This window comes from Acanthochromis polyacanthus, chromosome 14, assembly GCF_021347895.1.
Source record: "Acanthochromis polyacanthus isolate Apoly-LR-REF ecotype Palm Island chromosome 14, KAUST_Apoly_ChrSc, whole genome shotgun sequence".
In the NCBI taxonomy this organism is placed as follows: Eukaryota; Metazoa; Chordata; class Actinopteri; family Pomacentridae; genus Acanthochromis; species Acanthochromis polyacanthus.
Window position 1 is genome coordinate 9,890,199 of NC_067126.1, and position 12,243 is coordinate 9,902,441.

The window sequence follows — 12,243 nt, forward strand, 5'->3', positions numbered from 1 at the left end:
TTATCCAAATGCGGATATAAGAGGTCAAAAAATATACAACCAGACTTTCACAGATCTTTTGTTTTAACACATCGGAGTTTACTTTTGTTGTCTGTAAACCATTCTATCTGCTGAGTATCGAGTTCTGAGATCAACAAGTGTCAGTAAAGCAGATGGTGAACAGCAACAGTAGCTTCATGCAGAAAGAAAAGCAGCAGCTGTAGCTCTAACACACACACTTACTGGCTCGTGCACACTACACACACTACACACACACACACACTTACAGGCTCGTGCACACTACACACACACTACACACACACTGGCAGTGACGTGGGTGTTTGTTGTGCACCTGCTGTTTTTCCACACCTGGTTGAAGCCTCAGGTGCTGCTGCTCTGAACAGACCTCAGATCAGTTCTCTTGTTTTTCTCTGTTCATCCAGTTATTGGAAATATGGGAGTAATTCAACACAGTAACGGAGCTCTGAAGCGATGTGTCGATGAATCAGGCGGTGTTTTTGCTGGAGACAAAAAAAAAACTAGATGAGCTTTGTGCAAGACAAGCCTTTTTTTTAATTGATTTTTTTTTAATCAGTTTTTGATGTTTTTGTATCTCATATTGTTAATTTTGGTCGTTGATTTGAACAAAATGCAACCAAACCGATGACTTCTTTGACCTGATGTCGTTTAGTTTTGGAGGCGACAGTTTCAAGTTGTCACCATTTTGTCTACTTGTGGTCATTTTACATGCTTATAGTAGTTTTTGTTCAGTTTGGGCTGTTTAGTGTCACATTTAAGACATTTTGTGTCTGATTTTAGTCATTTTGCACCTCATTTTTGCCCTTTTGTCTCTTTGTAGTTACTATTTTTTGTTCCATTTTGGTAATTTTGTGTCTCTTTGTGGTTGTTTTGCTTTCCTTCCCGGTTGTTTCTGTCTCATGTTGATCATTTTGTGTCACATCTTGATAAACTTGCATCTCTTTGTGATCATTCTTCATGTTTTTGGTCATTTTGTTTCGATAAACTAAATGACCGATAAAGCTGTTTAAAAAATATAATTAAATTAAGTCTCCATTATGTTAGGCACATGCAAAGTTGTGATAACTTGGTGATGGTCACAGTTTGTTCCTCCTGCCTCTAAAATAATGGATTAATCCTGGAAGTTGCTGATGTAGAGCTATTCTCTGCATGAAAATAGCACCAGAGACTGCCCAACCAATGAGAGTTTGGTCTAATAAGATCCCCATCATCCAGGAAAAGTTGAAAAACTTTGAATTTTGGTGCCCAAAAATAAATAAAATATACAGAGAGCAAAAAGAAATCCAGTCAGTACCCACTCCCTCATCACTGGCAGCTGTTCACTGCAGCAAAATGCATCTGAAATGTGAGATCTGGATAAAAGCAGCTGCAAAATAAGGCTTTTTTTTTAAATCAGACAAAGTGAAACAGTGAGTGAGAGAGAAGATATAAGATGCTGATGTCTGTCCTCAGTAACACATAATGAAAGCAGTCACTGCAGTGAGGAATATTGCAGTAAATTAAAATATGCACATAAAGTAAATGTAGAGTAAATGAAAATTTGCATGTGGGATCACCTTGGAGAGATTAGGGAGAAGCAGCAGCATCTCAGATATAATATGTAAATTACACATTAAACTGCCACAAGATGCAGTCTGGTGTGAAATTATGTTAAAGAGGCCTCATTGACTTCTATTTTTCTTTTTCTGTGTGTCTCATATAGGCCGTTTTAATTATCATTTAAATAAGATGAAGACAAAGTTTCTTGGTTTACTAGCCAATCTACGTTTCAACACTCACTCCTCTAATGATGTAAATCTGTAATTTTATGTGATTTTTTCCTTTTTATATGACAGACTTTGAAGATACAGAAAAATATCATTAAAATTACAAAAATATGCTGCAAATTTAAGATGACAAAGCTGTACCTCTGACTAGCCCTAACGTTAGAAAGGTTTTAATGTATCAGAATTACACAAATATCATCTTTTCCTTCAGTGGATAAAACTGGTAGATTTGAGTTTAACACTGTAATTATATTGCTTAAAGTATGAACTTAGTAACTGAAAAGCAGTAATGATTTTGTTTGACTACATGCATTCATATATTGAACAATGATATGTATATTTTTTTAATTATTATTTTTTAACATGTAAGTTTTTTTGTGATATGTACTAGTTATTTGTCATTTAAGAAATCGGGGAAAATCTATTAAGGAACAGTTAAATATATATTCTTTAAAACAGCAAATATTTTTGAATTTACATCTTTGTTTTACAGGGGAAAAAAGGTCGTAAACTTCCAGCCAAACACTGTGAAAGGACAAATTACTCATTGTAAAAAAAAAAAAAAAATAAAAAAAAGATTTTTTATGTGGACACTTTCATTTTTTTGCTTCTGCGATTGATTTTATGAAGTTTTTATTTATACTTTAACAAAACAGGGAAAACAGTTTAAAAATGTTTTGCCATGTATACACTTTTTTTCACATGACACATGTTGTACAAAAAGAAACGACTCTTAGTTAATTTAAAAAAATACAGATTGTTATTTTTGTTTATTTATTTATTTTTACCGTCTTGGCCTTGTCAAACCAGTGCTTTTTTTCTGTGATTTTAGTAGTTGTTTGTAATTCAGTAGAACAGGAAAAGCCTGTAAAATGCCTGTTAAAATGATTGATATTTGTAAATTTACAGTACTGTTTAACAGTAAAAAAAAGTGTCAATTTATTGTTAAATGTTCAGATAAAATATTGAGGAAAAACAGATCAGTTTTTATGCAGCATGTAAACTAATTCTTTTTTATTTTTGTTTTACATCAAATATTGTAGAAAATAATAAATAAAACTGATTTTTTTATTTACAATTTTGACGTTTGTAACGACATGTCAACATGTATGTTGGTATTTTTTCTGTGATTTGACAAGTTATTTTTCGTTTAACAAAACAGGAAAAACCTGTAAAATATCTGTTAAAAATATTTTAATTTGTAAATTTACCATATTGTTTTACAGTACAAAAAAATAGTGTAAATTTACTCTCAAATGTTGGGACAAATTTACTATTTGGGAAAATACAGGCTGATTAATACTTTTGTTTACCTATCTGTAATTTCATTTTTAAAAAAAGCTAGATTTGTAAAATAACAGTAAATTAATCAAGAAATTACAGTGAAAATGTCCCATTTCTACCGTGACCGTGCTGTTTATTGTTCCAAAGTGATTCCATTTTTTAAGACATCTCAAAAATTTGCTTGAAATCCGTTTGACAGTTACATGGAAACACAGTTATCGTCTCTGATGTTGTCGAGCCTCTCGCTAATGTAAATGGAGATAAGATGAGGACGCGATGGGTAGGAAAGAGAGAAAGAAGAGATGAGGAGCATAAATAAGTGAGTGATGTCGGCGTTGAAAGGGTGCAGCGTCTGTAGGCTTCTCCACAGGGACTGTCCTTTAAACACACATACATCCGTGCAGAGGGAGGACGGAGGCTCTTAGCTTCGCCTGTCAGCTCGCATCTTCCTCACAGCATCATGAGGAAGACAAGTGGAGAGGAGGGGAGGAAGGAAACACCGGAGAAAACTCAAGAAGGTGTGAGAGAGCTTCAGTTAATGAGGGAGAGAGAGAGGGAGAGAAACAAAGAGGGAGGGAGGGAGCTTCTGGTGGCTTTATCCTCGAAGCCGATCGCTGTTTTCCTCTCAGAGCCGCTGCGGGCTGGAGGAGGTTTATCCGTCTTTTCCAGCATCACTACATAATCAAAGCTCCTGTTTCATCCCCGCAGGTCATCACTCCGTTCCGTAGGCTCATCCTCTGCGCCGAGAACAGGAAAGAGATGGAGGACTGGATCAGTTCGCTGAAGTCCGTCCAGTCCAGAGAGCACTACGAGGTAAGACGGACCCCTCAGTCAACACATCTTACAGTTTGCAGCAACAATAGATGAGAGGTTAGACGATTAAACTGGGGACAGAAATGAGCAGATGTGCGTTCGGATCAGGTGTAGAGCTGCATGTTTGGAAGCTGAGAAGTTCCCTTGTTGAGATTCGTAGCCCCAAATCACATGCAGAGCCACGAATGGACCCACATGTAGCCGCAGGTGCACGAGACGAAACCACCCAGACCCACAAAAACCTCCAATTCTGTACCCTTTCAGCATTTCAACCCCTTTTTTTACTCGCCGGATCACACATGTTGTCACCCGATTGTGTCTCCGAAACTGTTGACTTGCTTGTTTTTTCCTGCGTTTTCTGCCTGCAAATGAAGTCGGCGGCGGTCTGCGGAAGACGCCGCTGCTGCTGTATTTTAATGTCTTTGATTTGAGAGGGGAAATCTTATATAAGACCCCGTCCCTCACCCCCTTTACTGCAGCGCACTGCAGCAGCGGCGGCAGCAGCAACCCCACAGCTCACAACACACACAAGATGTCAACACAACAGCGTTTAATTGCCGTCCTTTGGTGCCACTGTTAGGATGCGAGTGTCCCAGTTTACTAGCACCTGTTACAATTACGAAACACATCCAAAGGGCTGCGCCAACTGCTGCAACGCCCACACTGTTAGCAGAGCCACGGCGGCTTCTCCTCGTACGTTTTCCTGACCAGGTGTAGTTTCTGTTAAATCACAGACTGATGAGTGCCTGAGTGGAGAGTTTCTCCCGCTGGGCTCGAGTAGTTGTGAGGTTTCCAGCTGAGCAGCAAGGAAAAAATGAACAATTAGGGAGAAAATAGTGCCAAAAAGGTGTTTCATAGCATATTTTTCTGCATTTTGAAGTGTCATTTTTGCATGCCAACCTGCAGTACATTGTGTTTTCTGTGTTGCCTTTCTGTGGCTGCCAACCTGTTTTAACTTCTCCTTCGCCAGACGGCACAGTTTAATGTGGAACATTTCTCAGGGATGCACAACTGGTACGCCTGCTCCCATGCACGGCCCACCTTCTGCAACGTCTGTAAAGATAGCTTATCCGGGGTCACGTCTCACGGCCTTTCCTGCGAAGGTAAGAAGCACCGTCGCACACGGCACTGCACAAACGGGTGGATATTAAGTGTACCAAGTGCATCCCCCATTTATGTGGCTCTGCAGATCATCAAAACTTTATATTCTGCACCATCTGTTGTAGAAATTCAGGGAAAGGAAGAGTCTAAGTGACCGGGGGAAAGCATAAACTCCCTGCAGCCTGTCACTTTTACATGTTTATGAAGTTTTAAAGAGTTCTGCCTGATTTGAAAATGTTAGCTTGCACTTTTATATACTTCGAAATATCACACTTTTGTTGTCCCACACTGCAGCATAATGACAACAGAACGCCTGATTGCCTGGGCTGATTTTGATCATTTTGCAAAATCCTTAGATTCGTTTCCATTCGCCTGCATAAAAACAACCGGATGAAACCAGGAAAAATCTATATTTCAACATCGTTTTCCACAGTTTTCTTCTTCTGTGATGGTTTATTGGCAGCAACTGTCCAACTGTGCAAACAGCTAGCAATAACTGCAATTTTTATCATGCAGGAGCAGCCGAAAACTGCTTTTTCATTTGCATTTGTTGAGTCCCTGCTGAGGTGGTTGCTGGGTGGCTTCTTTTAGAGGTTTTTGTGGAGACTTTACAAGTTGCTGGAGAGTTTATACATCTCATCTGGCCTGGGAACACCTCGAGATCTCCCTTTAGGAGCTTGAAAACAATGCAGATTAGGGCTAATTTGCTGAGCAACTAGCCACAACTGGAGTCTGCAATAAAACTGCATTTTATTCTTGAAAGGGAACTCTTGAGTCAAGTCGCTGCTTAGGTGGTTGCTGATTGGCTTCCTATGGAGGTTTTCTGGAGACTTTAGAAGTTGCTGGAGAGTTTAATATCACTACCGTTCAAAAGTTTGGCATCACCCAGACAATTTCATGTTTTTCCATGAAAACTAAAACTTTGATTCATGTGCTAACATAATTTCACAAGAGTTTTCTAATCATCAATTAAGCTTTCAACACCATTCACTGACACAATGTAGCATTAGAACTAGGGATGATAATTGATAAGAAATTATCGATGTCAATGCCATTATTGATGCCACTTATCGATTTGAGTCCTTATCGATTCTCTTATCAATGCAGCGTCACAGTGATTACATTCAGCCTTTTCCTCGTTTCTCTTGAAAAAGTGAAGCCATGCCCGCGATCGCTTCTTCCTCTCCATGGATTGTTCCCGCTGTGGGCTCTAATCTCGCAACAACTGCACCCACGCAACTGAATACGGCAGGTCTCGCGAGGCTTATTCTTCTTCATTGGTTTTATGACGGTTGGCATCCATCACTTTGGTGCATTACCGCCCCATTCTCGCAACGAGGCGAGTGACAGAGTTCAGTTTGGCAAGACAGAACGTTTTTTATTTATTATTTTTTAAAAGAATGACATACGGGCAGCAGTGAATGTCCATAGGTCTGTATTTGCCCACCAGCTCTCTGGGTCCAACGTTTTAATGTATTAGTAACGTGTGTTAACGGTCGTGCGTGGAAACTAGCCATATCATGCTAGCTCTGAGATGGAAATGAGGGTGGCGTTCAGCTGGCTGTGGTCTCCAGCAGAGAAAAAGGGGAATCGCAGATGTAGCACAGGTATGTATGTGAAGTGTGGCAGAGTGTAAGTCGTTTTTAAAGTTGTGGTTTGGAGGTTGTTAGTTGGGAAATTCACCGACAGAAATTGCGACGGCAGGATGAAGTGAAAGCAGTAAGGGCAGTGAAAGTGACGTCAACGCATCAATAACAGGAACCGGTTCTCAAAACGGCATTCGATTCTGGGAAATCGATCCATTTCTTATCGATAGCATTGAGGAACCGGTTCTCCATTATCATCCTTACTTAGAACACAGGAGTGATGGTTGCTGGAAATGTTCCTCTGTACCCCTATGGAGATATTCCATTAAAAATCAGCCGTTTCCAGCTAGAATAGTCATTTACCACATTAGCAATGTCTAGACCGGATTTCTGAATAATTTAATATTGTCTTCCTTTTTTTTTTTTTTTTTTTTTAAAAAGGCCTTTCTTTCAAAAATATGGATTTTCTAAGTGACTCCAAACTTTTAAATGGTAGTGTATCTCATCTAACCTGGGAACACCTTGAGATCTCCTGTTGGGAGCTTGAAAACAATGCAGATTATGGCTAATTTGCTGAGCAGCAGGCCACAGCTGGAGTCTTTATGGTGCAGCAGCCTAAACATAAAACTGAATTTTATTCTGGAAAGGATGTGAGGGGAACTTGGAGTCAAGTCACTGCTGAGTTAGTTGCTTGGTGGCTTCCTTTGAAGGTTTTCTGGAGACTTCAGAAGTTGCTGGAGAGTTTGTATATCTCATCTGGCCTGGGAACGCCTTCCAGTACAAGCAGGAAAATGATGCAGAGGGGATGGACTAGAATAAAGACAGACAGATACCTGCACTCCAGAAACTTGCTTGAAACCATTTGGTCTCTTTTGCAACACAGGAAGATGCAAACCGAAGATTCACACATGCAAACAAAGCAGATGAATTTGCAGGTTGGTTTGGTCAGTTGGCAGATTTCCCACTGATGAAGATTATTTACACAGTTAGCCTAACTGTTCACTTTCAGTCAGACTCCAAAACAAACCTATGAAAGGATTCATTTAAGTCTGTTTTCTGCAGGAATCTCTCACTTTTTACCTCAATATGAACTGTTTTGTGCAGCACTGAATCTCAACAACGAGGTTGGAGAGCTACAATAGCCGCATTAATGGGAAATACGCCAGTTTGAAATGAGCCAAAACTACTTGTTTTTTGGAAATGCCGTGTTTTCTTACATAACTCCCTCCAATCTGTTGACTTCTGAAGCAGCTCCCGCTCCGTTTCTGCATCTCATTACCAGCTCGTACTGCAGATAAACTCCCATCTCTGTGCTGTAAAGTGGATTTGGACCTGCAGAGCCAGAGAGCTGGCAGGTCTGTGGGTTCTCTGGGAAGGTGTACGACTGCGTTATGTAAGAACTTATGAGTCACAGAAGTGAGAAGTTTTCTTTTTTAACAAATGTCCATCCAAGCGGAGCGGATTGGCTGCCCATCGAACTCTTTTAAAGACGAAGGAGCGAAAAGAGCGAGCAGGCTTTAATGCCACAATGTCACTGCATCCATATGCTTTTAAGTCCTACTGCGTGTTAGATAAGCGTTGACTCAGACTAGCATTTCTCCATTTACCCTTAAGAGGAAATAAAGTGTGAAGGGAACTTGCGAATGACGCCGCATCATCTGTGAGAGAACGGCGAGGTGTGGCGTTGAGGGTGAAGGCGTTTGTCGCTGGGTTTTTTTGCGTCTCTTTGCCATCTGCATTTCCTCGCGTCCTAATTTTGCTAATGTTCCACGGCGAGTGTGTGTTGCAGCCGATGCATGTGTGGTCGGCTCGGTGTGAAAGCGGTAAGAGCCTCTCCACTCAGAGCTCATTATCCTCTACAGCCTCTCATATCCACTACACAGAGAGGTGGAGGGAGACGAGTCATTAGAGCCAGATCTGACTGCTGTCACCTCCAGCAGCTGCATAAACACCAACAGGAAGATGCAGTCTGGGATTATAGGAGCGTCATGAAAACGTGGATCAAGCTTCATGTTGGTAGATAATGGAACCTCTCTCACATTTATAAGAGCTGGTTTGTTTACTCTTTAACCTCTGAACCCCAGATAGGTTTTTTTAAATCACCAAAATTACACCCTTTTTTAGGCAGAAACTTTAAAAAACAGAAAAAATTGTCAGATTTGTAAACTTTCTTGAAAGTTAAACTGCTTGAGGTGTCATTCCAGTATGAATATTAACCAAATATAAATCACTTTCAAATTCACCAAAATAATACTTGTTGCTCGAATCCGATTTTGTAAAAAGCTAAAAATTCTACGCTCACCAGCGCAACCACTGAGCCATGAATAACTGAGCTGTGACCAACAGTCACAAAGCAAAAATCCAGAGAGTTTTACTAAATATAAACTATTTTCCACCAGATTGCAGGGGGAAATAAACAAAAATCCAATCAAAACATCTGTCACGTATCAAAAATTTTGCAAGTTTTTGGCTGAACTGCAGACAGAGAGAAAAAGAAAACTGTAAAATCAGAAAAAACTGTCTGATGTTTAACTTTCCGACAGTCCCTGAACTAATCATCTGCGAGGCATAACTCAAAAACAGTAAACAGAGGAAGTTGTTCTAAGATTTTCAACTTTCCAATGGTCTTTGGACTAATTTTGCACAGTTAGGTTGGGGAAATTAACTAAAATCTAATCTTAATATTACTGCATTTTGTCAAAATCACTTTATTCTACATGCTGAAAATAAACTGCACCAGATTCTGCAAAAACCTACAAATTTCTGGATTAAATCGGCTGAACTGCAGGAAGTGTCGACACAGAGCTGAGAAAGTGGAGACACTGAGAGTGAAAAGAAACTTGATTTATTAATAAAATAAATGAAACATGGCTCAGAAACAGTATACAGAATAGCAAGTTTTTGAAAGATACATTCAGCATGATGAAACATCTTAGTGTAGTGAGAAAACGCAAAAGATTAAAGAATGAAAGTTGTAAAATATATGTAGAATGAGGAATCTTCATTTCATGGTTATGTTTGAAGACTCCACATGCACTGTTTTTTTGTGCAATTAGTTCGTTTTGGCAACTTGTACAATAAAGTGATTTTTAGGAAATATTACAATTATAACTCATTAACAACATAGAGAGTGAAAATGCAACAGGAGCAAAAAAAACAGTTAAAAACTTAATGGGTTTTTTGTGCAAATACTTAATTTTGGTAAATTTTTTTATTGATGACATGTAAACCATAGCAATTTTTAGGAAATATATTTTAACTTTTTAAAAACCAATCCACAGTGAGTGAAAATGTGACAACAGTTAAAAACTTATAGTTTGAAAACTCAACATGCACAGAATTATTGTGCAAATAGTTAATTTTGACATTTTTTAAAAACTTGACATGCAGAATCAAGTGTCTTTTAATGAAATATCACAACTTTAGCTCCTTAAAAAATGGGCCCACAGTGACTATAAATGGGTTGCAGTTTGGAGGGCTAAAAGGCTGCTTTCTCCGAATGATTTTTTTTTCCAGAAATGTAAACTTCAGCTGCACTTACATACATCAAACTTTCCACTTTCATTCCTGTATGTATTTAGAAGATTTTTTCCAGAGGTTTTTATTCATATTTATCATTAAAAGTCTGATCTAAAGAACATTTTATCCGTAGAAACACGCCAATTTCAGGAACTGAGTGGATTAAAGCTTGTATATTCCTTTAGAGCCACCAAATAATATTTTAAACCAGAAAATGGGCTCTAATATTAAACTGTAGATGCACACTATTGAGCAGAGAAGTTGTCCCATTGCTCCCTGCCAGTATTTTAGAAGTACAGGATGCAGTGTCTCTATTAAACTTGGACAGCCAAACAGTTTCAAACGCGGCTTAAATTTCCCTTCGATTTCCTGCAGGACGGTCAGCGGCCATCGATCTGTGCTGCAAACACACAAACACACACAAACATCTGAACCGTGCTGCCTTTCTGTCTCGGTTTCAGTCCGAGACGCGGTGTTTCCTTCCAGTCTGGCCGCCCGGCTCTCGGCCATTAACGGGCAGCCGGATCCCGTCCTCCCAGTCCTGCTAATGTTCCGCTAATGCTCCCTAACAGCATTTAGCGGTGCGCTAGATTGGAACATTGATTGTTGCTCCCGGATATGATAGTTTGTAGCGTATCTGCCTAATGACGCCGCTGCTGCTGTGTGGAAAAGCAAAGTTCCCCAGAGTGCAGACATTATTCATGAGTCCGCTAAGTGCCTCATCTGTAGCCGAGGAACCAGACGTCTCCATCCGTCTGTACATCTTCTTCTCAAACCTTCCTGCTGTATTTACGTTTCGCTCCTGTTTGGCATTCAGAGCAGCAGAGCATCCAGAACATTAGAGTCGAGGCTCGTTGTCCTCTGGCGAACCTCCGACGATGTTATGTAACAGAACGGAAGTCAAAGTTTGGTGCAGAGGAATCACTCTAGTACAGTTTTATGTCCTTAATTAAAGTATTTCCATGTTGTGCTACTTTCTGCTTCTACTCCGCAACATTCTAGAGACAAATATTGCACATATTGCCCCACTTATCACCCTTTTCAGCCACTAATTATTTTGGCAAAATTGAGATTATTCTATTAAGTCTGAACTGTAAATACAAATTATGCCTTTTTATTTTGGAGAAGGCTCCACGGCAAGATAAAAACCCATAAATATAACCTCCAGATCCACACATTAACCTTAAAAAAATCAAAAAAAGGACACCATTTATCAGCCAGAAACTGTAAAACGCAGAAAATATCATCAAATTTACAACTTTCTGACGGTCCTTGAACTCCTCATTTGAGCTAAACTGAGATGACAAAGCAAAATGAGGGACTGAGATGCTGGTTTACCAGTAAATCGCAACGTTTACAAAACTGATCAGATTCACCAAGTGCAAAAACACAAAGAATCTTCAGATTTTCAACTTTATAAATCGTCTCTGAACTGATCATGTGCAATGTGGCGTTTTGTTGACAAAAATTCTCTAAATTTAAGCTTCAAATCCACTTTATTCTGCAAGAATTATTTAAATATTCTCATCAAAAAATAAATAAGAAGCGTTTGCACCAGATCATGCAAAAACATTTTTACAAATTCTGGGCTGTTGATCAGTCGACTGCGAAAAATGACTTTATTGAATGTTTTAAATTTAACCTCAAAACAACTCGTCCCTCGAATCAGATTCTGCAAAAAAAAATTTAGGCTCCCCGATGAAACCACGAAGTTTGAAAAAAATCACCTATGACCAACAATCACAAAGCAAAAATCCAGAGAGTTTTACCACAAATAAACAATTTTCCACCAGATTGTGTAAAAACAACAGTCAAGCAGCAGAACAAAATCAGAGACTTTTTGACTTAACTGCAGGCAGTGTTTCCACAGAGGAGAGAGGAAAATAAAAGCTACTGTATCAACAAAAATAATGCAGCATGCCTCAAAAACAGTAAATAGAGGAGCAGGTTGTTGAAGGATACATCCAGCAGGGTGAAACCGTCTTTCTATAGCAAGTATGCAGACAAATAATTGCAGAAATGTAACTTTTTGGTCTTTTTTTCAGAATTTATGTTGTTATTCTTTCTGCTTCTAGTCATGGTTTTTCTGTTTCCGCTGAGGTTCAGGGCTTTATACTGCAGTGAAAAATGAACCTAAAGTAGTTCAGTGTTAAAGA

The 12,243-nt window shown here is 39.2% G+C and overlaps 1 protein-coding gene across 11 annotated transcripts in view; it reads left to right on the top strand.

Annotated features, from left to right (window-relative positions):
- dgkh (diacylglycerol kinase, eta) overlaps positions 1 to 12,243 on the top strand; it is a 112,749-nt gene that overhangs the window by 39,583 nt on the left and 60,923 nt on the right. For 10 of the 11 annotated variants that reach the window (XM_051959032.1, XM_051959023.1, XM_051959027.1 and 7 more), the window contains 2 exons: positions 3,777 to 3,881; positions 4,852 to 4,984. In XM_051959032.1, the coding sequence (XP_051814992.1) occupies positions 3,777 to 3,881; positions 4,852 to 4,984 (238 nt within the window). Of the gene's footprint in view, positions 1 to 3,162; positions 3,587 to 3,776; positions 3,882 to 4,851; positions 4,985 to 12,243 lie in introns of those variants that run through there. The other variant, XM_051959030.1, reaches the window with a different exon arrangement.